General features: G+C 42.3%; 2 protein-coding genes across 2 annotated transcripts; one reads left to right on the top strand and one right to left on the bottom strand.

Annotated features, from left to right (window-relative positions):
• The first annotated feature begins 4162 nt into the window (after positions 1-4162).
• LOC139332452 (secretory carrier-associated membrane protein 1-like) lies at positions 4163-12194 on the top strand. The gene is made up of 9 exons (XM_070964419.1): positions 4163-4393; positions 5616-5696; positions 5919-6029; positions 6579-6690; positions 7472-7600; positions 7762-7921; positions 8336-8437; positions 8521-8638; positions 9030-12194. Exons 1-9 carry the CDS (start codon positions 4337-4339, stop codon positions 9189-9191), a joined length of 1032 nt encoding a protein of 343 aa, XP_070820520.1. The 5' UTR covers positions 4163-4336; the 3' UTR covers positions 9192-12194.
• A 470-nt stretch (positions 12195-12664) lies between these two features.
• LOC139332629 (LHFPL tetraspan subfamily member 2a protein-like) lies at positions 12665-25450 on the bottom strand. Its single transcript, XM_070964678.1, has 4 exons — positions 25281-25450; positions 15911-16107; positions 15373-15813; positions 12665-14412 (listed from the first exon to the last, which is right to left on the bottom strand). The coding sequence occupies exons 3-4, from the start codon at positions 15782-15784 to the stop codon at positions 14156-14158; spliced, it is 669 nt and encodes a 222-aa protein (XP_070820779.1). The 5' UTR covers positions 15785-15813; positions 15911-16107; positions 25281-25450; the 3' UTR covers positions 12665-14155.
• Positions 25451-27181: the final 1731 nt, after the last annotated feature.

Raw genomic sequence — 27181 nt, 5'->3', positions numbered from 1 at the left:
GAAAAGACTGGACTCCCCTTCCATTTTGCCAAATCAAATATACAGTGAGAGCAAGCTAAAAGGCACTTTCAATCAGCCGCTCTGGGTCTGTCTGTCAATCTGGGAACAACAACAATCTAGCCTACTTGGAGTGGTCTAGTCAACATCCATTCCCCAATAAATTCAATCAGTGATGCTTTGTGTGGGCATGTGTGTGTGTGAGTTGTGTGTGTCCAAGTGCGAGTGTTTATGAGAGAGGCAAAGCAGAAGAGAGAGACTCTTTCTGACAGGGTTGTTTTAGAAAAACAAAGGATCATTTTAAAGTGACACCTGCATGTATAGAGGGCATTGAATATTCAAGGGAAAAGATATAAAGATATGCAGGTTGGGAAATAGAGGAAATATAGAAATGAATACATTTTACTTTGAGTGTAATCTTACTCCTCATTTAAAGTGACAATAGGAATTTCTAGTTCGCCAAATAATCTTAGAAAGCCAAGTAGCAGAGTTAACAGGCCTGAGCTAATGACATTTATGTGGAGGGCTGCACGCTGGAGTGATTGTCTGACTGTTTGAGACCCAAAAGCAGCACTAGCGAGCTCATCATGGACCCGCACTCTCATTATTTGGCCACAAATGGAAATGCAAATCGCTCGCTTTGCTGCGGACGCCTCAAATTTATTAAACTAAAAGGTTTAATTTCCATTTTTCTCTGCATCAGCTTTATTTATAAATGTCGTGCCCTATGAAGACCCTGTTATTTTCTCCTTCTCCTGCAGGCTCTTAACAAATCTGCTCATTAATATGGAAATGGAGAATCAATCGCTTTTTCCGGCGACAGAGGGCTGTTTCCCTCTGCGGTGTGTAATGCGCTCTGACTGGTCAACAGCACAAACAGATTCACATGCATATACACACCATATATAAAGCTATACAATGTCACATATCTATACACAGTATCTCTTTATATCCACGTCTATATACCTGCAAAAGAATAACACACTGTATTTTACTATATGGTCGTAACATCAGTTCAACGTTGAATTTTCATTCAGACGACTATCAGACTATTGCCAGAATGGCACCAGATGTTGCAGCATTAATAACCCATAATATCAAGTCCTGCTTATCCAACCTTTTCAGAGCCCTAAAATAACACTCATAGACCTTAATGAGATCTAATTATGCACAAGGTTCTTATTCAGGGCAATATGATGATAATTGCATCTGTGGCTTTTAACACTTGGTCGTCATGTTGGCCAGTAAATTGCTTCTCTCTCCATCTGTCTGTCGGTCCGTCTGTCCGCCTCTCTCTCTCCTCTCTCTGTCTCTTTTGCTGTCTTTCAACAGTCAACAGCAGGGAGTGAACTATCACACCTAGCCACTCTGGTCCGTGACCTAATGAACATTTCTAAATGGCCATGACCAGCTGGTTAAGAGTCTAATGTAGCAGCTATTAGCCAAAGAGGTTGTTTCCACACAGAGTCATCTGTGGAAAGCAGCATAAGAGAGGCAGGAGAGAGTGGACAAGGACAGACAGGTCCCAGTTTTCACAGCATTCCTCTCCATACGCACACACACACACACATATAGAGTACATACTGTACAAACACGCACACACACATTGCACAGCCTGGCACAGCATGTTTATCTTTCACATTCTGCAGCAAACAAACCATGTGACGTATTCTCAACCCACAGTGCATTAGCGCTTATTAGGGCCTCAAGGTGTGTGAGTGTATGTGTGTGCGCAAGTGTGTGTGTCTTATTAGGAAAATTCAGTTTCACTCAAGGTCTCAGCACTGTGGTTGCAGACCACTGGCCATTGATTATTCATAGAGTCTGTGATTGGGTCCATTAATACAAGATTAGGGAAGGAACCGATGCTCATTTTGTGTGTGTCTGTGTGTGTGTGTGTGTGTGTGTGTGTGTGTGTGTTTGTGGGCCTGCTTGCATGTGTTTGTGGACAGGAGTTGAATTGCAATGAATCCACAGTTTGTGTTTATCTAGAGTCTATCACTGCAAAATGTTACATAGGTACAGTACATACTGTAAGGCAGAGGGAGCACATTAGCACAGTATGAAGGTGTTAGTTACTTATTAACAAAAACACATAAGTTAAATGCATCAGATTTGAGGCTGCTATAAAACCAAAGGAACACGGTGCCTTTGTCTAAAAAATGAGCTGGGATTCAAACGATAAAAACGAATATTTAAACCTCCATCATTCAGCACATACTGTAAGATTTCCACCTAATAGCATTTGTTCTTCAATTGAAACTTAATCTGGGTAAATGGTGCTTAAATGTTTAAATCACATTTACAGGCTGTCAACTGATGTGATGTTCTTCACATGGTCACCCTTTGTTTGAATGAAAATAAATTGATGGCAAATGAGAAAGGATTCTGCAAAAGGGGTTGAAGAGACCTATTGGAATCGTAGCGCCCCCAAGTGGCCAATTTGGGCAACTAAAAGACCCTGAAAGCCGAGGTAGAAAAGCATACACACCACAGGAGCTCTCTCAGGGGTCTGATACTTCTTATAGGGACAAAGTGAAATAAAATGATTTCCAGTAAATTGCCTGTGATTGCTGCTGAGAAAGAGGTCACTGTTACATATCATGAAAGCGGCAGTCTGGGTTCACCTCTCCAGCTCTCACAGGCATAAGAAACCGACAGCCAGCTGACACTTTCATATATCATCATCCTCATCATCATTATCATCATTAACATAATCATCATAATCATCAAGTGGAGGAGATTGCTGTGGTATTTGACCTACAGGAGATCAAATACCATGTTGTGTGCACATAGTATATGTACAGGAATGAACACAAGGATGACATAAAAATCAGACCTGGGACAATAATTGGAAATTCTTCTTTGGTTTAATCAGACTCACTGCCGAGGTGTGCGGGTTACCTTGTACTTCCAATTGTGATTTGGGGCGGTAAAGTTTTCATTTGGAGAAATAATATTCCCTTCAGTGCACAGTGAAACACAACTTTGTCCCTTGAAATTTTTTATTGGATGGAGATTGTCACAGTAAGTCACAAGTAAAAAATGGTAGTCTAAATCTTTGGAATATAGAAAAAAAAAAAACAACAACCTCAAATTGAACTTTTGGGAGTTCAATAGCAATAACTCATTATAAATAAAGCATTAAAAGTCCTGCAGTCAAAATTTTACTTTAATGGAAGGAGAAGTATTATGAGCAAAATTACCTTTAAATATCAAAAGTAAAAGTACTACAGAATGACTCCTGTCAGAGTGTGTTGTAATTTTGAATTGTTATTGAAGATAGATTAATGCGTGTGCAGCAATGTTGTAGCTGGTCAAAGTGGGGTTAATTTTCACAACTTAATATCACTTTTAACACATTTATTTAAAGCATTGCATCATATTTTGTAAATTCATCATATGTTTTATATTGAAACTCTTAATCTTCAAAGAAACTGCAGTAATCTATACTTCCAATGTAGTTGAGTAAAAAGTGTAATATTCCTTCTGAAATGTACAGGAGGACAAGTATCCAGTAGCATAAATACAGAAAGGTAAAAAAAAAAAAAAAAAAAAAAAAAAAAAACCTTAAAATTGTATTTAGGTACAGCAGTTGAGTAACTGAACCTATACAAACAGGACAGAGGGATATTTGAGGATATTACATGTCACATATTCACAGATTTCACAAAGTTCTGTTTAATCATACTACGACAAACAAAACAGAACACAGAAAACATGGGGACAGACGGTAGTATTCAAGCACTGGAGTACTGGCTGATTTTTGTGTCTTTGGGTCAAAAATGAAGCTGCTGTATAGTGCTGTATGCACTGTACTTGGAGGCAAAGTACATATATTCACAATGCACAGAAGTGGCCTGGGGGGTGGTGGGGGGTGATGGTCAATAGGGATTCAACATTAGACCCCTTATATGTTAACCTGGAATGAGTAAGGTGGTTTATTTCTGTGTTTTAAATATAATCATCAGTGATCAGGTCTCAGCTATTAGAATTATCATGTGAGATATGAACATACACTGTACCAGAGAAACAAAGGACAGATGTTCCTCACGCCTGCACACTGCACCTCTGTGCTCACATGTACTGTACCTGTGCAGACGTCATGCTGTCCGCGGTGCTGAAACAGTGACGTAAAAGGGTGCTGCTCATCACGCATCCTCTCATCTGCTGCCATTTTTGTGCTACTGGCTAACTTGCTAAGCAAGGGGTCTCCATCAGAGGGAGGCGGAGACGACTGCAAGCTGCAGAGAGAAGCAGTCATATCACGAGAGTGAACCTTCCCTGGAGAATCAGGGAGCTCTTCCACACAGGAAACCGTTCTTAGAAAGGCTGTACAATGTCCGACTTTGACAGCAACCCGTTTGCAGACCCGGACTTCAGCAATCCCTTTCAGGTAGCTAACTTAACTTAGCTAGCTAGCCAGCGTACGCTTCGAAGCCCAATGAGGCCAGGCGTACTTTGGGATCCCTGCTAACTGTGTTAGCTTGTTGCTTGACAGCTAGCTAGGGGCTTTCCTTGCTAGGTAGCCGTGAGAGCTAATCGCCGTTCACAGTATTTATCTTATCACTCACACGTTAGATGGCTGTTCACTTCGTAAAAGAAGCCATGAAGACGTATGTAGCATGTAGTTGCTGGGGATGTTTTCAACGTTGTAATAACGACAATGGCAACTAAGAACAAAGACACATGATATTAGCCGGCTAGCTGTTCCCACGGTTAGTAAACAGTTGCTGGCACCTGCTAGCTTAGTGAATAGCTTATAGCTGGTTAGTATCAGTTAGCTAGCTACATTGTGTGCCTACAGTTATTTACAAATTGCTCTGGGACAGAGGGTGAGGACATTTACACGTCTTATTGGAATTGTAACGCTATAGTGTCACAGTGATACTGAAACATACACTTAACTTAGCGTTGGTTTAATACAATGCACGCGTAAACGTCGTTGACAGGGTTCACAACAATGTTTGAAATATCTTCTTCCTACTCACCTTAAGTGTGGAGGGACACAAAAGATCGATTCCTCGAGTAAAACGGAAAATCTGATAGTTAACATGACGTTAGATTGTTGTCCATCTAGCTTCTTTTTCACTGTAGGCCAGACAAAGCCAACACGCTGTTTATTTGTGTTGTGCCAGTTGTGAACAGTAGATTTATTCTCCCTCGTAATCTTACCTTGTACCATAGACCAGGGCCTGCTGACAGTCTGCAGGGGTTTACCCTAACCAAACACCTTGGTAGGTGATTTAAATGTTAATTCCCTCCCCTGCAAGGTGTGGTTATGAGTGGGTGGAGTCTTGGTAGGAAAACCTGCAAACTGTTAGTACTACATGGCACATTAAGTGGGCCAACATAGACTATCCTGTCATGCAAGCACACAGCAGCCCTGTTCCCTCTGCACCTGATGCCATTCATAGTGTTTCAAATGGCCACAAGATCAGAAAACATGAACATTTTTACTGTGTTGCATGTACATCCTGCTTTGTTTCCAACCTACCAGTTGTCAACATATTCATAATAACTATTTAGAACATGGGAATCAATAGACCCGATGAATGTGTGGAGATTTTGCTCTTGTTGTCCCGTTCAACCCTTCATGTTCCTCTCTGTCCCCTTAGGATCCTTCAGTGACGCAGGTGACCCAGTCTGCCCCTCCTGGTGGTCTGGAAGAGTATAACCCCTTCACAGACGCCAGAACGGTCAGCTTAACTAGCATCACTAGTGATGAGTGTGTGCATGGATGGGTTTGTGTGGTTCCAAGTCAGTGACCTCATTTTATCCACTACCCTCTTTCTCTCTTCCTCCACCTCTCAGTCACAGAGGATTTAACTGGCAAAAAATGACTGTGGCCTAATTACAGTTTTGATTCATTGTCTTGTGATTGCACAAATATTAACATAGCAGGTCTATGTTGCTTGCAGGCGGCTCCGGGAAATGCTCCCAAATCTACTCCTGCCCCTTCCCAGAACACACAACCAGCCATCATGAAGCCCACAGAAGAGCCGCCGGCGTACTCACAGCAACAGACTCAGGTACTACCCACATAAACATGTTTATATATGTTAAATTTTATGTAGTTTTTTACTTGGTTGAAATCTGTGTCTTCAGTTTTGTTTGGCTGAAGACATAGATTTTCAACACTTTTGTTTGCAACACTTTAATGTCATAGACACAATTTGTTTTGGCCACCCGTTCACATTTCCTCTTGTCCTTCATATATTCATCTGTTTTCTGATGGCCAGCAGCGGCGTAATGAGGTACTGTCGTTCATCTGATGTTTTCTGGACCCCTTCATGCCACTGTCTTGAATAGTGTGAATTCATTTAATGCCCTCTCCCCCACTTGTAGCTTTCCTCCTGTAGTGCAGTTTAAAGCTAGTTTAATACTAACTAAAGGAGACAAGTGAGTGAACAACAGTGGTTGACAGGTTTTCCAATGGTAATCCCTTTTTTCCTTCTCAAACTCATGAACCCAAGCTCACCTGAGTGGAAGAATAACAACAATACTGACCTGATTGAATATTAGATCTCCTGTCAGATGTTGAGTAATGAGTTTTATGAGCAGTTCTGTGTCTGTGTTAGGACCAAGCACGTGCCCAGGCTGAGTTATTGAGAAGGCAGGAGGAGCTGGAGAAGAAAGCAGCAGAGCTCGATCGTCGGGAGAGAGAGTTACAATCCCACGGAGCTGCAGGAGGTCAGTCAGTCAGTCAGTCAGTCCATCACTCACTCACTTTACTCACTCAGTCATTCACCTCAGGGTCTGGATGGTCGTTCCCAATCAAAGCTGGATTCAGTGTTGATAAGACTCAGAAAGTTGTGTGTTGTGTTACTGTGACAACAGAATGAATTGTTTCAACATTCCATTTGTGATCAACATTCTAACCTTCTGAGTCACATGTTACGTGCACACAAGACAATGTTCATTTATTTATTAAGCAGTCTCTGAAAGCACCAATATACTGTGAGTTTTCTCTCTGCTGCGAATGAATCACCTTATTGTAATGATTCCATTTATAATAATTGAATTTTCTGCAAAATATTTGTGTCATAAATGTTTGGTTTCCAGTCTCTCTCAATTAGTATTTTCAGAAATACAACTCATGACACAGTGGGGAAAGTATCCTTGAGCCTTATACAGTGTGGCTTACATCATCAGAGGGCATCTAGAAACTGGGAAGAGCTCTGGTTGAAAAAGGCATGCTCGGATCAGTTTGAAGATAAATGTGGAGTAGGTTTTCCACTAAAGGCTCCTAATTAGAGTAATGAAACTATCCAGTCCATTTCCAATAAAAATAATTTCTCAATTAACATTTTTGATTGGTAGTGTGTTGTACTTCATTCTTTTGCTCCTATTCTTGCACACAGACACACAAAATTTGCTGGTATGCTTCATAATAACTTGAAAATAATAACATGAAAACTCTGTTACTACTCATGGCTAATCATCCAAACACTTGTTGCCTTTTTCTACACAGGGCGTAAGAACAACTGGCCTCCACTGCCAGAGAAGTTCCCCGTTGGCCCATGTTTCTACCATGATATTGCAGTGGACATTCCTGTAGAGTTCCAAAAGACCGTCAAGATCATGTACAACCTGTGGATGTGTAAGTGGACACACCCCAAAATGAGTAGTATACACAGTATACTTGTGAACCAGTGACTTATGAAAACAAAGAGATCTGTATCTGTATTTTGCTGAGAATAAATTACAGTTTACTGTACTCACATGACACCAAAGGTCTTCATTTTCATGTTGTTCTTCCAGTTCATGCAGGCACGCTCTTCGTGAACATGTTTGGCTGCCTGGCCTGGTTCTGTGTGGATGCATCTCGTGGTGTAGATTTTGGCCTGGCCATGCTCTGGTTTCTGCTATTTACCCCCTGTTCTTTCGTCTGCTGGTACAGACCGCTTTATGGGGCGTTCAGGTAAGCCGATACATGGAACATGACTCAGCCCTCTGCAGCAGTAGAAAAAAGCAGAAACATGTCTCTGTGGAAAACCATTATGTCCTGATAAAGAAAAAGGCAATAATTGCCCCAGTTATGAAACTCGTAAAAAGATGTGGGCAGTTGCCTTTGAACATGCTGTTATTTCTTGAGGTTGTAGGAGCTCATTATTTACCCGCCTCTCCTTTTCTAACCCTACGCTTTCTAATTCCCAATAATATTTTGCAGTGTGGGAAGAGAGTACCAAGTAAAGACATGGATAAAGGCAGACTTTCACTAACTGAGGAAAGAAGACAGGAATGAATGTTTAGTGGAGGCTCAGTGTTGGAATTGAAGACATTTTATTGCCTCCACATTGCTCTCTCACTTCCTTGTTCTCTGTCTCTACTACAGGAGTGACAGTTCATTCCGCTTCTTTGTCTTCTTCTTCGTCTATATCTGTCAGTTTGGAGTTCACGTCCTACAAACTATTGGCATCACTGGCTGGGGAACATGGTGAGTATTGTGTGCTTTCACTGATTCTGTAGCTGTGGGTTGTGCACTGAAATTCACTCACATTGTCACATTTATTTTGCCAGTGGTTGGATCGCAGCTTTAACTGGTCTGAACACCAGTATCCCAGTGGGCATCATCATGTTACTGATTGCAGCTCTGTTCACTGCACTATCTGTGGGCTCGCTCATCATGTTTAAAAAGGTAAGGCAATCACAAAGAAGTGCAACATATCGACATCAGCTGCTGTGTTTAATAGACTCTACTTCAGATTTAAGAAACCAAATGGCAGTACAGTAACTAGCCATCTCATTATGGGAGTCAACCCTTGAAAATAAGAGTGGACAGATGTATTCTAGCATACTGACAGTGACAGGAACAGACAGAGCAGGCACGGCAAGGCAAAGTGTCAAGAGTCAGCAGGATTCTGTGTGTCATTATTATTGACTACTAATGTTGAGCTAAATGTCAACGTTATTAGCCAGGAAGTGAAACATCTGCATAACTGAGTCATCTGTTTCTATGCTAGAGGCCTTGTGGTAGATTTAAATCATTTGACTTGATTCCAGCTCATTTTCTTCTCTGCTCTTAATAGGTGCACGCACTGTATCGTACCACTGGTGCTAGCTTTGAGAAGGCTCAGCAGGAGTTTGCAACTGGGGTCATGTCCAACAAGACCGTTCAGACTGCAGCCGCCAACGCTGCAGCTAACGCTGCATCCAATGCTGCTCGTGGGGCCTTCAAACCTCAGCCATAAACTGACACACATGAACATGCACACATGCTCACACATACAAGCATACACACACACACACACATGCACACATAAAAGTTAGAGGTAAACAACTCTGGCCCTGCAGGCTCTCAAATCAAATTGATTCTTTTTATGAATGTTGTTATGCTAAGATTGCCCTGCACACTTTGCTTAAAAAGTGCAAAGAGTCAGAGACCAGAAATAAGAGAGAAATCAGTCAGATAAAGTGACCAGAGTTGTCTACCTTCACTTAAAATCAAGTTTCAGTAAAAACACTCCTACATCCTTCTTGTCTGCTCTTCAGTCAGATGACTGTCTGCTCACATCCCTTAAACATCCACTAAGTGACTCAAGGTGTGCTCTGAGTGTGTGGGATGTCATCTCACCCCTTCGCTTTCCCTGCTCTTCTGTCACCTTGAGGTGATCCTAGGTCAGCCAGAGGGCGCAGTTCTAGCATACCTTATTTTTGTCATGGTGATGACCTCCAAACAGCTTCCTGCCTGGTTAATAGAGTATAGAATCATGAAAAGTGATAATATGATCATGGTGTTTTGCACATAGTTCTGTTTTCTTGGTCACTTATTGAAAGTACAGTGTATGTTTGAATGGCTGGGCCTGTGTGTGAATGTGTACTTTAAGAAAATCGTGGCTCTGGCTTTTTTTAAATAATCCAGTGCTTGGTCATTGAGATCTGAAAGGTAAATTATACCTTGTCCTATATCTGTGCTTCTATTCTGAGACTCATGATGATTACCATCCTGGTAATCCGTATAAAAAGAAATATGTTGGTATGCTCTTATGTAAGGACCTGCCCACAGCCCCCAGCAGTGCTCCAATGACACCTATCAGTTGAACAATTACTCCCACTCTTTGTGCTACTTTGATTGGCAAAGTGGGCTGGGTCAGCATTTCTGTGGCTTACTAAGATCTGACAGCATGATAACGACAAGCATGTTTAGCACAATCCAGGTCGCTGTTTCTTTGGCAAAGTCATTCTGTCCACTATCAGCCTATTCTCTGGCTACAGGTGGGAGCTAGCTTTGGTTGGGGGGGGGATGTCTGCCTCCTTATTTTCCCCTTGGTTTCTGTGAGAAGTGAGCTGTAAAGTTATTGCATGTCCCAGTGGCTGTTTGGCTGATTGATGATGTTTGGACGTATGTGTGAAGACTGAACACTGAACACCCAGGTCACCAGTAGGTCACCATCAGTTCTCACCACAAACCTAAAAGAGGTTCAGTTAGACGCTGTCATGGCCTGGTGCTCTCAAAGGGGAGAAGAACGTGAGTATTATTCACATTTTCCTTGATGTATGTATGGTGTTAACAGACTACTATGTGGCTTTCCCTCGGTTGTTTTCGTAGCCCCTCACACTCTGTTAAAAACTAACGCTGCTATGAATCTGAGAGCCGCTTGATCGTGGCTTCCTGCTGCCGCGTTTCCTGTTGAAAAGGACACGTACCATTCATAGAGAACTGAGAGAAGTGGCCTGCCTTTTCTCACTGAAGATGATCTGGACAGTGATGAAGCTCGGATTTCTTTCTTGAGATTAACCTACATACATAAAATAGTAAAAACATTGGTACTGTGTATATGTACTCTACATAGACTAACACTGCGTTTGCATTTTTACTGTCAAAAAAGTCCAGGGGTTCTTCCTCTGTCAGTACTGGATTACAGGCATCAGACATTTATTAAGATAAGCTAAACTTTATTGATCCCACACCGGAGAAATGCACTAAAAGAGGTGCTGTGGACGTTAGACCATTTACACTTGAGACATTTGCACTATGGTGTTGCTTGGCCCCAAAGCTCATCTGAGAGTGCATCAGTGGAGCCTCAGCCACGGTGAACCACCTTCTTGATCATGGCATCGCCCTGCCCTGTTAAGTTACCATTCATAGCCAGACTGAACAGGTAACGGAGATTGGACTTGATGCAAGTCCAATCAAAGATACATTAATTTATACGTGATAATAACAGTGTTAATCAGCACTACATTGTACAGACTACTGAAGTGAAATATGGAAGTGGGTTTCATTTGTGTCATGCTTAGCGCCTCTCATAGTGGTGGTGATCGATAGATGACTGATAACTGGTACTGCTGTTATTATAAATGTATGGGACTGAACATTATGGTGGATAAAATACTCTGAGCAGAAGTTGATGGTCAACAATTAGTCATGATATAATAAGGCTACATCTTGACAGTATTGTTTTTGTTTGGAAATATTTTGTTTTCAATTCATTGCACATTTCTTGTTTTAAGTTGAAGTTAGTGCAAAAGACAAACATGTTTTTATTTATGGTGTAATTTAAGTTGTTTGCATTTCGGCTTTGTTTGGTTCAATATCATATTATGTATTATGTTTGTGTGGTTTTGTAATGACATGATCATAGCATCCGCTAGATTAAAAGTGTTAAATGACTTCACAACTCGACCCTGCAAGAGGTGTGCTTGTGTGGATGAGGATGTGCGCATGATTGGTATGAAAGGAAAAAAAAAATCTCCCTCAAGTGTTATTCTATGTCCTGAAAAGCTGTGAGAAATCTACCAAATGTCCATATAGATTTGTTTTGAAATCTTGATTTGTGATGTGTTCCCTTGCCATGTTTTACTTTGAAGATATTACACAACCTTTCTTTGCTACAACACCCACATGATTCCCATGCATCTATAGTTTTAAACAGTTGTCACATGGAGCCATGCCGCAGCGGGTAATCTCTTGATGGATCTGGCGAGCTGGTCTGCAGTACAGAATGACGTGTCTGTAGTTTGCCGGCACAACACTCTGTTTTTGACCTGTGACCATGTTATTTCACTGAATCAGAGAAGAAACTCATTCAAAAGGGACACTTGTATATTTTGTAAAGTTGAGAATTTGATCCCCATTATCAATCACATGTAAAAAGAAAACATAATGCACTCTTGTCTGGCCTTTGTTGCATGTGAAATAGTTTGAGTTTTGTATATTTATGGTATTAACATGAAATAAAATTTCAAAGAAACATTTGTGGATTTTCAGAAGACCATTATGTGGCTCACATAACTTTTATCTGTTTCTTTCTGTGTGAATTGACCAAAAAAAATACTGGAGCTGGAGATTCATCGTGGCTGGTGTGATCCATCACAAGGTGGTCTCAAGTTTCAAATCCAATTTTTTATTTTTTTTTTTTACCAGATATTTGCTTAAAGTTAGTCATAAATGCCAGTGGTTTCCAACTTTTTCAGCTTGTGACCCTTTAAAATGAAGCAAAGTCTTCCTTCTTGCCACAATTTGTGTTATTAACGTGTGGTCAAACTCCTAAATTTAAACAGTGCTTAGATGAAGTCATGAAAATTTCCATTTCAGCTCTAAAATGAAGTTACCTTGCAGCCCTGGTTGCTCTGTGTTGTCTACTTTTCCATCTCTAGGTGTCAGTGTTTCCTCTGGAAGTTTTCTTGACAGACAGAGTAAAAAAAAATGTACCTGCATTTCACAGATTTACTACAGAAGGCCTGTTTTATTTGAGTACAAAGTACAGACTGTATCTCTCCTCACTCATATCAACCTGTCATACACGCAGCATCGTACAATGTGCCACAGATGCTGTTACTCTTGTTAATGTAACAAAAACAGCCGTATTAATTTCAGCACAGACTAAAAATGCTGTTTTTTATACAAATCCATGTCATGATTTCACTCTCCAGCCTCATCCTCTCAGTCCACTCACTCTCACAGCTCGCTATGCTCGAAGTATTGCACATCTCATCTACAACGAATAGAAGCAATCACACAATATTACATTTAAAGCAAACTAACATGGCATTGTGGAGAAAAACAATGAAAACAAGTGAACCAAATATGTAGCAAGGTGAAATGAATCAAGGACCAAGTGCAAAACACAGTATCAGGTGATCTTTAGGAGGACTCTAAATGTACCAAACAGACAAAGAGGTCTGCCTTAATCAGCTTTGAGATAAGGCACACTGACGACTCATTAGAGGTTTCTGCGTTAATCCAGCAAAGCCTCGACAAAGGCCTTTCTAAATATTTACTCACATTTTGTGTCTTGGACATATTTACATGGCCAGATCTTGTCTGTATGGTATGCCATAAGGTAACTCATGATAAGCTATCCTGCTTTATCTCGCTGTGAGCAAACATGCCCTCATCAAACCTCACCATATGGCAGAGTCTCTGCTTGTTCTCTGCACACACTTTCTGCCACTTAATAAGCTGCAACAGACCCTCAAACAATCCATTTAACAGGAGGAGCTCCCTTTAAAGTGAACAATCTCATAAGTAGCACATTTGAAAGTAGTTGGGGAGTCTCGCTGTCCTGCTGTGCCACAGAATCAGAGCATACGGACAATTAGAAACCTCAACAGTTAATGTCCATCACACACATGTACACACAGACACACACACAGAACATATGCAAGCTGTTGTTGGGTGTTTTCGCTGACACATCTGCTAGTATTCAGTGGTTTGTTGAGGTTTGCAGGTGAACCGTGTGAATGAATATTTTACCGTCATTACAACCCTACACACTGTTTTACTGGCAGTCTTTAAACTGTCCTCAATAACACTTACAGCATACCCACTACTATCTTTTTAACTAATCTCCTGCTATTTCAATACAGTGGTTTAAGGCAAGACTTATTACAAAAATAAACAGTATCTTGGTCAAAAAGTAGATAAATGTACAGGTAATGTTCCTTAGCCTGCTGCTGTACCAGAGCCTTTCTGTGGCAGTTTAATCTGAAGCTGTAGAAAGGAATAATACATGTTTTCCTTCATCAGCATGTTTCAGAAGAGAACACTATGTCTAACAATTAAACAAACTCTTACAAAGGCTTCTAACTTTTCAACAATCAGCTGATCTTATTCAGGCTATGGTGAAGAAAACCACTCAGAGAAACATCTGTCCCTCCTCCCCTGACTTGTGCAGGTTGTGTCCATATATTTCCCAAGGTTTCTGAAGGCTCAGAGCAGGCAGATCAGACTCTTCCCTTCCTCAATCTCCTCCTGAACCTTATCACTGGAGGTGGCAATCTCAGCCTGCGCAGACAGAACAGCACACAGGAAGCTTGCCAGCGTCCCTCCTATCGCTGCGTAGAAGGCCCAGCCGAGCGAACACAGAGCCGGCCTGAAGGGCGAGGCCTCTGGGCCACAGTAGCTGATTACCTTCTCTGAACCCCAACCAGCAGGGTACAGCATGAGGCCCACCATCAGCAGCAGGCCTGGAGGGAGAGCACACGACGAGACGAGGGGTTTAGTCATGTACATGTAAACATCGCGGATGAAAGCACAAACAGATCACAGTGCAGCTGGGAACACGGTGACTCAACTCTGCTGAAGAATACATCTATTTTTCACCTCACAAGCATTTGATTTGTGATAAGGAAAGACCCCATTTGACCGCCCCTCCAGTGACACATGATGATAGATTACCCGCTCGGCAGACATGTCCAACTAAACACACCTGTGGGAGCCCATTGTAGAAAGAAACATGCAAAAAGACTTAGAGAAGTTTGGTATATCTGGACTGTCCAATGTCCAACGTCCAACCAGGAAAAGTGAGATGGAAGGCAACAAGATGTTGCCAACTTGTAAGCATGACTATAAAACAAACAGGAATATACTTGCATAGTGTAAATACTTAAGACTATGTGTCACAGAGCCCACACAGTTAGCATTAGCTTTGGTAAAACTGAGATGTAGCTGTTCAGCTTCTTGAGTTCATCCTTTATCTGAGCTCAGTCACCAGAACATATCCATTCCTATGTGAGCCAATTATACATGCAGAGTTTACATACATGCAGGATGCAATTTTTGTGGGACTCCCAATTTCCTTCCAGGAAGTTGCAATTTTTAAAACTGTGTTGAGTTGAGTTTTATGAAAGTTTTATGACATTTTATGAATGAATGTTTTATGTTGTCAGCTGGGGACCTTTGTCACTTTCTTCCTGTGTTTCCTGTCTACTTCTACTGTACATACATACTAACATAAAAACATACTTTCTACACTTATACATATCAATACTGAATAAATGCAAAATGCTGAAAATACTCTGTTAAATACATTCCAGTTCATGTGGAAGATCTGCAAAAAGCACTACTTTTTTCTGTGCTAAGACATCCATACACCTTTATACACACACACGCACACACGCACGCATGCACACAGATAGATGTCTCACCTGCAATAGCCTGAAGCAGTCCACAGATGTTGAATAAGCTCTTCTTCAGGATGCTCTGGAAGCACAGGCTGAAGATGGAGATGCAGGCCACTCCTCCTAACACTAAGGTCCCTGCTGCCAGAAATAACATGGCAGCCTGCCAGAAGCCGCTGGCCACTTCTCCAAATGTCCCAGCATAGGGCCCGCAGCTCACCCCGACTCCCCGGGTCCCGATACGGAGGCAGCGGCTGTAGAGGCCAAGAGACGGCCGGTATTCCCCAGAATCCACTCCCACCCCGCTCGTGCTGGAGTGCGACCGAGGGAATCCCAGCAGCCAATCAGGGCTCATGAAGGCAATGAGCTCAGCAAAGGCCACTACAATACTGAGCAATGTCCAGAGCATGGAGCGGCATGTTACAATAACATGGCACATGGCGTGAAGTCTTTCTGAGACGCTGGCAGCTGATGTTAAAAAATACAATACAAATCTGTGAAGCCCTTTAAAGCTCCTCCAAGTGACAGAGCACTGTTACTGTGGAGTTTAAATTCCTTTCCTTACAAAGAGAGAGGTCCAGTAGGGTCTTTGTTCAGGTCCAGATGGGCTGCTGATCTTATCCTCTCTGAGCAGATGTTTTCCCTCCCCTCACGATTCTTTCTTCTTCGCTTTCCCTGCAAAGCTCGACTCTGGTCATCCCAAACAGCTACAACGCACCGAAGCAGCTCCCCTCAGCCATGGTACCGCCTTGAAAAGCACACCTACAGACACAGAGACACAAGACGGTCAGACACACAGAGAATCTGTATACTTATGAAGTGGGAGCAACTGATGTATACAAGGGGGAAGGGGCACATAGTTTCCAGTAAATTACTGGAATAGCCTTTCAGACAGTCATTGTCACTTTTCATACATGCTGTTACATTTACATTCACAACACAGCCGTATCAGCATTTTCCCTGAAACGTTATTGGTCACACAGTGGGAGATTGGCAGCACGTATTTCCCTGAATATCGATCCCATTCACACGAGGCCATGCAGCAAACTTTCCTCAACATTTCAGGGACAGACTGCATGTGTGAAAAGGACTTGAGAAGGATGAACAGCGACTGATTTCCCATCCGCTATGAATCAACAGGCTCCCTCGTGTTTGCTGGATGCCCCAAGGGATGTCTCATTTGTACCACTGTCATCAAACAGACCCATCCTCACCCACCATCTTCCCACAGAGCGCTACTTCAGATTCACTATCTGCCAGCTGTGAGTGTACCATGAGCAACACTTCCAGATGTTTGTTGGAACAGTTGAGATGAATCACACACATGAGAGTTCATACTGTCGTCATTTTACTCATGATTACGAGGCCTTTGTGTGTTTGATTTTATCTGCAAAATGACTGGAGCCTTGTGTGTCTTGCCACTGAGCAGCTGTCAACACAGATCAGCGCGGAGCTCTGTTACAGCACGCCGCATTTGACAGTAACACATGCCAGATATCCCCACTGCTGCGGCAAGCACACACATGACATCAACCGGAGCTCCATCATTCAGTTCACTATTTAAATTACAGCCTGAATAAATGCAATACATTAGAGGGAGTGGGTATTGGCTTTATGATAGCATTTTATTATGTTATTTTTGATGCTGCTGTAAAAAAAGAGAAAGGAAACAAAGGAAAATGTTCTTCATTCAACAGCAATTAAGACTTGATTACAAATGACTTTTGTAACCTGTAACAGATGACATTGTCTAAGCAATCCTGCCTTTGTGCATGTGAGTGTTTCCGAGCGTGCATGGGTCCCAATCAAAGGGACTGTGATACTGTTGCTATGTTATGATTTAGTTGTGCCGTGACCACGCTGGCTTCGACACAGCCGTGGTCTCATGGGAGCACAGAGGTTTCTCAGAAGCCGTCTGATGTCATGATCCAGCGTTATGAGACACACAGGAAAATATGTGGGATCTGGTTTACAGTATGGTCGACTCGCTGTCTTGGTGGCTCTCGCTGGTGGAGTTGGGAGGAGTCCTTGATATTTCCAATTCTGTGCGTCCCTTTCGAAAAATGTTGGGCGACGTTTAAAGGATTTATTCGCCCACATTTTAAACTTATCTCTAGCATTGTCTGGCTGTGCATATATTGTTGGTTTTATCTGGTTTTCAGACATCAGCCTCCACCCCAATAAAACGGAGGTGAATTATTTCATTCAAGGTGTTTGCAGCATTGAGAGATGACCCTGATAATCAGACTGAACTGTCATTTTGTCTTGTGCAATTAGTTCAGCTTGACATTGTGTTCAACTGATGTCTTTTGCTCTTGTTGCCATTTTTATGTCCATTTCTTTGGCTATTTTTTCATGGACTTGGCCATCGTTATGGCTCTAGCGTAAGAGGACGAGGTCCCAGTGGTCTCCAACTGGGAGAGACAGGACCTCCATTGAACTGCTGAAAAATCAGAGGCTCTAGTATTATCATTCTTTAAAATAATCTACTGAAGAAATATGAACGGTTGACCTCAAGGTTTGTGTATCATCCAGAACAGCAGAATTCTTTTTGTTGAATTACATAAATGTCATGTTTCAATTCTGTGAGCGCCATCAACAAAATTTCATTCACGTCCATTGTACTAGGGTGGGGGCAGAAATCTTGGAGACCACTATCTTAAAATCTGGGAACATAAAACCAAACATTTTTCGCATGGCTTGACAGTGAGAAGTGATTTATCTATTTTTTCGACTCTTTAAAACCGACTCCAGTCTGTATCAGTTATGAGATATAAATAAGAATTTATTTCAGTCTAACGGAGCCACAATTTTCACATAAAAGGGAAGGGAGGCTGTTCCATCATGTTATCGTTCTAATTCTTACTGAATGTGTCATTTTGTTGGTGATGAAAAGCTGAGCACAAAAACATTCATTAAGGGTGATAAGTCACTCTGATGCCCTCAAGGGAGTTAGTGAGGAATTAGGTTACACATAACCTCCCCACCAGCCTGCATTTAGGATGCTAAATCACCCCACCACATCTGTAAGGAATGAGTGGTGCTGTTGTATGTTGTCTGATATGATCTGACTCAGTTCAAGGCGAAGCACTTGGGACATTTCCCAGGCCGCAAAATAAGAGAATTATCTCATGCAGCTAAAAAGGCTGACTGATTCAACTCCAGTCTGGGTTGAGTAGAAACCAGCAGAACTGGGTCATAATAACAAAGTCACAGGCATGACAACATCTGAGGAGCAGGTATGAGATTTGAAACACTTAAGACGCGGGTGTGATTCAGTTCAGCAGGATTCAGTCGTGTCTGCAGTTCACGGTTGTGTTTTCCAGTAGTTCTGCTGTTATGATCAGCATGAGGGATTGCTTCTAGCTTTGTGCACAGGTTTGCTTTGTCTCGGCTTTGACAGCAATGCCTATCTGTAATATGTCGCATATCTTTTCAGCGGCGTGTCTCCACCTAAAATTTGCTCATTCTCATTCTTCAGTTTTACATCCTAATTAGAGATTACACGAACCCTCAGCCAAAATACACAGTCTACATATAATTACCCGGCTTGAAGATAAACTGAGGGAGTGCATTTCAGTTACAATTGAGCTGAGTGAAGTTATAGCAACAGGATAAAGACACTACAACAACGTGACTATTCATTATCAGCCAAAAAAAGGAAATGGGAGAAGTAAACAGGAAGCAAACAGGAAGCATCAGTATCTGTACAACAGCGTCTGAGGCACAGCCATGCATTGTGAAGATGATCTGTCAACCTATCTTCTTTGAATCTAAACCGTCGACCCCCACACAGGTTTCTGCCAAAAGGCATCAAAGGACCGTCTTAAGAAGCATGTTTGTATTTGTGATTCTACCTCCAGGGAATTACAACTCTAAGGCAAACAGTATAATCCGATATTTGAAGTGTGTTCATGTGTTTGAGAATGGTTTGGGGTGTGCCCTATTCTATTATAGTCCTTGAGTTTATTCCAGGCATCCTCAAAAACCATGGCTCTCCTTATTGTTATCGCAGTTTCCATTCTGCAGCAATACAATGGTTTCACAGAACAGCACTCACTGAATCACTGTGTGATTCACCACACAGATTGTGTTTAAGCGCTTTCTATAGCAACCATTACAACACAGAAATGTAGGATTCTCAGTGTGTGCAAATAAATCTATGTGTGCAAATGTATATATTTTTGTGCATGTTTGTTTGTACGAGTTTTTCTTTTCAGCCACCCAAGCTCCAGTTTTAGTTTCTCTGTGCAGTTTGAAGCTCATTATAGTCCATCCAGGCCAGGCACGGTGCTGTCTGTTAAGACTACAATGCCCTCAAATTAGCTGCTCTGCCTCTTTAAACTACAGGGATGGAGCCTAAACATACCTTGTCGAGGCAGTCAGCAGGCACCTTGTGTGATCTCCCCCACTTCTTACTGGAAATCTCTTCACTCATTCCTCATCGAGGCCGTCTGTAGTCTCACTAAGGGCTGCACTCAGAGGGGGATGAAAACATTTCGTCTTGTGGGGTAAAGAGCAGGGTGTCTTGAGGAGGTGTGCCGTAGGTTTCTTTCCCTTTTTTGACCATGATATTGAAATTGAAGAGTTAGGGGGCTTATAGGCTTATCTGCTTGCAGAGAGTTATTGTGATTTAACACCCACATTAACTTCCTTTAGATACAAGGATCATCAGCACTGTGCAAATAATGTAAACGTCTAATACGTCTTTGGCAATATATTTCTAATGTTCAAATAATTAGAAATTCTCGTATTTTTACATCCTACTCTGCTCATGTTGTGATTTGCATGCATAAATATATTGTGTATGTGGGTTTGAGAGTGTGTGCTGAGGTGCAGAAAGGTCATTACATCCTGAAACTGATGAATACTTTCCGCTTGTTTGCTGGTTGTTGAACAGACTTCTGGGAAAGTGCTTGAGCAGCACTTCCTTGGCAGGGTCAAGATTTTCTGTGTGTTTTTGAGTGCTGAGGGAGGAGTATTTTACACTTGACGGCACATGAGACACTCAGAATTATGACTTATTCAAAACCCGGCGATCAAGGCGTTGTGGGTGAGAGGTCTCTGACTCCCAGTTGCTTTTGATTGATAAGTATCTTCAAACTGTCAGATCTTTGTTACTGCAGCTCTCCCTGCGCCTGCGAGTCACTGTCATGGATATGTATCATCACCAACACTGACGGGTCGTGGGGTCTTATGCTTCTTTCATGAGTCCTCCATGATGCTGAGTTGGACTGATGATACAGTAGATATGCTGCATCTGCTCCTTCCCACACAGCTCTCCTGTCCCGACACAAACCAAGCCTGCCACACAGGACTACGTGCATGCTCTGAGGGCCCGAAGCCAACTTACACACAGTTTTCCAATCCTTCAGTCTTCGAGCCAACATGAACAGTCTCCTTGCTGCTATGAGACAAACTTTCTTTAACGGAATTTACAAAAAATACAATCGACGGGCCAACAGCCAGCCATGTGGACTACGGGTTTGGCTGTGAAAACCTGCTGGCCTGAGCAACCTGTATGCTCAATAAAAATGTCTACTAATGAAGCGCAACATCAGTTTGAGTGGAGCCCTTTCAAACCTCGAGACAAAGTAGTGGATACGAGGCGTATGTGGGTCAGTCAGTTGGCCGTTATTTAGAGGAGGTCGCTGAGTAGTAAATCTAGAGTAATTGGTCTGAGATATCAGCAAAGGCTCTGGTAGCATGCCAAGGTGCTGAGGTAATGAGCGCTGGCCACTGTAGTCTGTTGCAGAGGGTGAAAGTGAATGAGGACTGAAGGTGGGTGGCTGAGAGATCTAAAGCACAGTTGACCCAGATTGGTGTATAAAGGGGAGGTTAGACACAACCGTTAAAGAGTTTGGAAGGAACAAGTCCATTCATGGACACAAATTCAAAAACTGTGAGAAAGGATGAAAATGCTTTTGTTTCCCACAATGAGCACAAGATCGTCCCTGTTCTGGAAAGTGTATTTCAGCTGGTGGATCACCCACCCAGAGAAGATGACCCCCCAGTTGATCTGAGCTGGGAGGACTCCATTAGCTCATTTTTCTTAGCTCACAGATCCTGAACCAGAAACCTCAAACCAAGGCAATCTGTTCCCTAAGCTGCTGCGCCTGGTCTGGCCATGCATCTGGACCAGCCAGGAGGAAGGCCCTCAAACCAAAACCACATAAGAAGCTGTTTCACCATCTTCAGGGCTACACAGCTACTCAAACAAGATGTGGACAGTGAGGAAATCACAGGCCACCGATGAGGGTCTAATTTCCCTCCATGAATCAGGAAAATAAAAAACCCTAAGAGATATGAAACAACTACGATACCAGTCAGAGTTGGGCAGGACCAAACATATCCCTCTCCTGTGAAGGAATGCGTGAAGGTGAAGTGAGGAAGAATGAAGCAATGTAGCTTGAATACTGAACATACATCACCCACACCCTGGGAAAATATTACAAACCCTCAACTCTCAATTTCCCAATCAATTTTCTATTGATTTTCAAGGAAACGCTTCCTTCGCATGCCTTCATCAGGACTCTGCTGTGGCATGAAGGAGTGGATTACATAAGCGCAGCAGGCAAGCCGTAACATTAGCCCAAATAGAGACACCCATGCCCTGCAGTGATGACTCGTAAATTTTAATCACAGCTTGTTGGCATCTACTGAACAGCAACAGATCGACACCAAGCTCCCTTTGCCCCCGGCAGTCTGAGAGGCAGTTCTGGGATCTTGTGAAACTCAAACCACATCTACCATCAGATGCAGTGAGAGAACAAAGCTTTTCAAACAAAAAAGATACGAGAGAACTTACTCAACACTAATGACTTATACATTATGGCTTCCTTTGATTGTCACACCTAAACCTGTAGCCTCAGGGAGGCAAACATCCACCTGCTTTCACAGCATGCGTCCTGCTACAGACAGAGGACAGATAGCGAAAGAGTGAGTCATGCATAACACACAAAGCACAAAGAGAACAAGCACAAAGATGAGTTCAGTTTCTTTGGTTTCCATGAAGCTTTCTCAACCCTCTCAGATATTATGAAACGAGCCAAGCAGCGCTCTTCAAGAACTCTTTCTTGCTAACCATATCCATGTGAGCCACTGCTCCATAAACAGCGAATGAAAGAGTTGCAAGAGGAGAAAATGTTTCCCATGGATAGGCATTTACCACAACTTGTGTCTCATAACTTCAGCCAGTGAGTGACGGAGGCATGTTTAGTGCTCCAGAGTTAGGTTTAGATTTATTTTACAGACCCAGATTAAACACTATAAAACAATTCAAGCTGTAAAAAGCAATCAAATGTTATTCCCAGACTGTGTATGAAGAGTGAGGAAATGCCAACAGTTCTGGCTTTCAAACACAACCAGGGGGCCTGAGGTTTCGATGACAATGAGAGGCCCCAAAACGTAAACAACAAGTCAACAGCGAGAAGCCCTCCAACAGTGTGCAGAAACAATCGAGCCCACTTCACTGATGCACAAACACAAAAACAAATACACACCCATAAACTGTGGAAGGTGCCAGCCTGTGCTCACTCGTCCAGGCTGTAATTGCATCAAAACGCATGACTTCCCCAGAGAAAAGTATCAGCCAAGCTTGTTTCTGTGCATGTGTTTGTGTGTGCATGTGCCAAGAAAGCCTGAATAAAATCAGCTCTCTTCATCTGGTGCGACTCAGCTCAACAAAGGCTGCACAAAGACATGCCGACACCGGCCCCCTCACTCACTCTTCAGCTCTCAAAGACATGCCACCGTTGGCCCAGAATGCACTCCCTCATTCTCAAAGACAGGCCTCTGTGGCCCCTAACCTATTCAATCTGTGCAGCACTCCAGCCCCTCACTCCCCACGCTGACTCTGGAGCGGCCCCACAGTTTCTGACACACAAAGCCCCTCAGTGACCCTCACATTTCACTTACACAAAGACAGGCATGACATGGTCTCGCCCTGCTCCCTCCTCACTTCTTCACTTGTCTCACTTGTTTCTAAAAAGATGATGGATGCACAAACAAACTCTTTTTTTCTTCTCTTTCTTAAGAAGTCCACACTGTCTCATTCACGGTGATGTTTGAAGGGCCTCACGGGTGTTTCTGCATGATAACTAGTTGCTTATATGAACATTACTTTATATATTACATCAGTTTAGATTTCTACCTTCCCGGCAGCTGCTCCATCAATTCTCCTACAGTATGAAAACTTGTTTGCGATATAAGTAAACCATCAAAAACAAACATTTTTAAATGTAATGTTACAAGAGTGGTAATACAGCTGTGAGTGGGTACAAAATCTTGTTGGTGCACTCACAGATGTTCCCTATCCAAGATGAGAGTGAGTTGCCAATGAGCCAAGTTGGCAGAAAATCACAAGTAAAACACGAACAATCATGCAAAATGATGAAAAATAGGAACTTTGTTGCATTAAAGGGATTTTACATAAGAACATTAGTTTACCTGTCATGGACAATACCATTTAGCTAACAGTTGTATAAAGAAGTTCAGGATGCAGCTGTGCAGTGGCTGCCACTTAAGATTACATGTCAGGGCATCCATTCAGGACATTTTATAATTTGCAAGTTCATTTCAGCACTCTGGGGAATGCAATGGAGAACAGGGGCCTCCTGGTAGAAAAACCAAAAACCTAAGGTGGAAAGCAACAACAGCCAGGAATGAGTAGTTAACAGGATAACATATACAAAACTATTTATATGGGAGGTTTTTAGTGTTTTTTCCCCACTACGCTTGATGTTCAAAAGCTCAGACACACTGGATGAAATCAATCACGGAGGAGGCAGCGTTACTGATTTCTCTTTCTGTCTGCTATAAACCTCAACAGATCACTTTGACACACAGCAGCTAAGAAGCACTTCTGCACAGTTTCTCCCTCTGCTATCACTATCACATTGCTGCATCCACTGACACGTAACAAGTTTGCACTCGTCATCTGAGGGTTGTCAAAAGTCATTCTAGCAAAGGCAGGCAGCTTAGGAAAAGCACAGTGAAGTCGATCACAACATAAATGCATCAGAAAATCAGTTCAACATTAAGAACTGCTGATGTGTGGCCGTGTTTAACGGCTGATTATTCATTTGTTGGTGAAAAGAACTTTCTGAGAGATAGCAGTGACTCCCTCCTCATCATTCCACCATAGTTCGTCCTTGAACTCAGCTAGAATAAACACTGAACGTTTCCTGGTTTTGTTTAGCTCATGATGTAGTACCACTTCCCCTCCTGGTGCACTGTGTATCAGGCAGGGAGCTCCATGGGTGGCTCTCGCACAAGTTGGACCTCCTCCCTGCACTCCAAGGACACGGGGTTGTGGTGGAAAGCGAAGAAGAGAGCGAGGGCTGCTGTGTGGACGTGTGCGAAAGACAGATTAAGAAACAAAAACAAAAAAAAAGTGCTGCATAATAAGCAGTTCGGCTTCTCGTGGGGATGATTTCTCTGACAGGCACTGCGCTGTGATGTTAGTGCTACCAGATGTTGTACCTGAGCACACAAGGCTTTCAGAGCATGGCCAGCTGCACATCCCAACAGCAAATGTGAAAATACCATCATTCAATCAGGCGGCTGCTTCAGCATTATCTCTGTGATGAAGAATCAATGAAGCATGCAGCCTGCTAATAAACACTGCTATGCAAAAGAGGTTAAATGAGCTTTGACCGAGAAAGGAACATTAACTATGAGCAAGACTTCTTTCAGTGTGTGTGTGTGTGTGTGTGTGTGTGTGTGTGTGTGTGTGTGTGTGTGTGTGTGTGTGTGTGTGTGTGTGTGTGTGTGTGTGTGTGTGTATGTGTGTGCAGCTGTGACTCAATCCAACAAGTTTAATTAATGACACCTCCAACAACAGGACTCCTATCAGCCAGACAAACAGCAGCTGTGTGAAGTCAGTGCCTGAAGCAGCTACATCATGTGTCCTCGTTGCATCGTCTTCTACTTACAGGAAGTCAAAGTGTGGAGATGTTGCAGTGAAGAAGCTTTTTTTCCTGTACCGCTTCTTCTTCTTCTTCTTCTTCTTCTTCTTCTTCTTCTTCTCCTCCTCCTCCTCTCGGGACGGCCCTGCTTCCCAGACGCTCATTCACCGACGCTCCTTTCTTCAGGACGTTTCTTCTCTTTCCTTTTCGCTCACATAAAGCCATCCCACCACCAGCTGACGTCGGCCTTTCTCCTCTTCTCTCTCTCTCCCCCCTCCCCCTTTTCCCCTCCCCCACTCCGTGTGTCAGAGAGCGAGAAGACGAAGAGGAAAAGTGATGAGGAAGATGATGAGGAGTTCCTGGATTGTTCCCGGAAACTCCTCTAATAAACTAGACCGGTGTCTCCTCTCAGCCTTCTGTCTGTCTGTGCCATGTAGTTCAGCGAAGTTTGGAAAATAAATTAGAATTTGCCCCTTTTCTTCTTTTCAAAGTCTTAATGAATTGCTCAAATGCGAAGTTCAACGCATTTTCTCACAGCTCTTGGACATAAAAAGGACACGCTCAGACATACCGGCATATTAATCTAAAAATTAAAATTAGATATCCATAATTATAACAGTGAGTGTTGGAAACTCAATGACTACAAAACAATATGTTAACCATGGGGAACAATTAATACGCTTACAACATGAAACATTGCACCAGTTAAAGTGAAAGCTTTTCTGCTTCAAATACACTCTATATGTTCCTAAAGTGATGTACACAACACTAATTATAATCCAATAATGTGACATATATTATTCTTTAAAAAGTCATTTTTATAACGAGCACTTTTAATTTTAGTGTTTGAAGTTTATTTTGATGTTAATAATATGCAAGTATTTCTACAGTGTGGTATTATTGTCACTCTGCGATGTGTTGTTATTAAGAAGGCGCGAACCTTGGTTGTCTTTGGAGGCGATCTCCGTTTATTTTTGGAGCTGATAGCAAGAGGTAAAAACAAAATCCTCCGTCAATCACAGCCATTCAACTCGAGCCCCTCTCTCATGAAGTACGACAGCAAAAGGGCGACTCCATGTTACATTCAATAAAGTGCAATACAACCCAGAAAACAAACCTGATAGCAAGGTAAAAATAAAACCCTCCGTCAATCACAAGCATTCAACTCGAGTCCCTTCACAAATAAAGTGACAGGAATTTGTTAGAATATTACACAACAAGTTTAGGCTGGAAAAATGAACTTATAAACGTAGCTTAACAGCGCTAAAACACCGGCGTTACAGCGAAAGCAATGACGCCTACCTCTCCCATGAAGTACGACAGCAAAAGGGGAGAAATAAGGTGGGAGACACTCCTTTATAAGGGGGGTACCCCCAAAGGTGAACGTAGGGGTACAGAAACTGAACATTAAACGTTCCTCATTTTGACAATGGAGGCCTAAGTGTGTGAGGTAATAACAGCGGAAACAAATTTTGTGTAATTATAATACATAATATTACAAGTACACATCTGACTTATTTACACATATTACTGCTGTATATGACCCATTATTACTTTTTACATTATTACTTTTGCTTAAAGTTCTGAGTACTTCTTCCACCACTGGCCGGTGTTGATTACTGGCAGAGCTTTAGACCTCAGTTAGACTTAAGCCACAAAAATGAGGATTTCTTGAATGAGGACTTGACTCCCTGAATACGATTGTTTGAGTCTTGAAAGGGAAACCTTCAAATATCAAGTTCTTACTCAGCAGCCTAAAATCTCAGAACAGTGTGGACTTAAATAGTTGCACTTGAGTAGTGAGTTACTATGAATATGAATTGGAGGACTGAAGTCTCACACACACTATTAACACAGCTGCTGATGGAAAATGTTAAAAATCTGTGTCATTTTAATGGTTTAAAGGGCTACGACTGGTTTCCAGTTTG

Source organism: Chaetodon trifascialis, chromosome 6 (genome assembly GCF_039877785.1).
Source record: "Chaetodon trifascialis isolate fChaTrf1 chromosome 6, fChaTrf1.hap1, whole genome shotgun sequence".
In the NCBI taxonomy this organism is placed as follows: domain Eukaryota; kingdom Metazoa; phylum Chordata; class Actinopteri; order Chaetodontiformes; family Chaetodontidae; genus Chaetodon; species Chaetodon trifascialis.
Note: the sequence above shows the minus strand (reverse complement) of the source record. Positions and strands in the feature narration are given on the sequence as shown.

Coding starts and splice junctions, on each gene's coding strand:
- LOC139332629 (XM_070964678.1), bottom strand. CDS start 15,784: ATGTGCCATGTTATTGTAACATGCCGCTCCATGCTCTGGACATTGCTC. Junction 14,413..15,372: donor ACTGCTTCAGGCTATTGCAG/GTGAGACATCTA, acceptor CTCTCCCTCCAG/GCCTGCTGCTGATGGTGGGC.
- LOC139332452 (XM_070964419.1), top strand. CDS start 4,337: ATGTCCGACTTTGACAGCAACCCGTTTGCAGACCCGGACTTCAGCAAT. Junction 6,691..7,471: donor ATCCCACGGAGCTGCAGGAG/GTCAGTCAGTCA, acceptor TTTTCTACACAG/GGCGTAAGAACAACTGGCCT. Junction 8,438..8,520: donor ATCACTGGCTGGGGAACATG/GTGAGTATTGTG, acceptor TTATTTTGCCAG/TGGTTGGATCGCAGCTTTAA.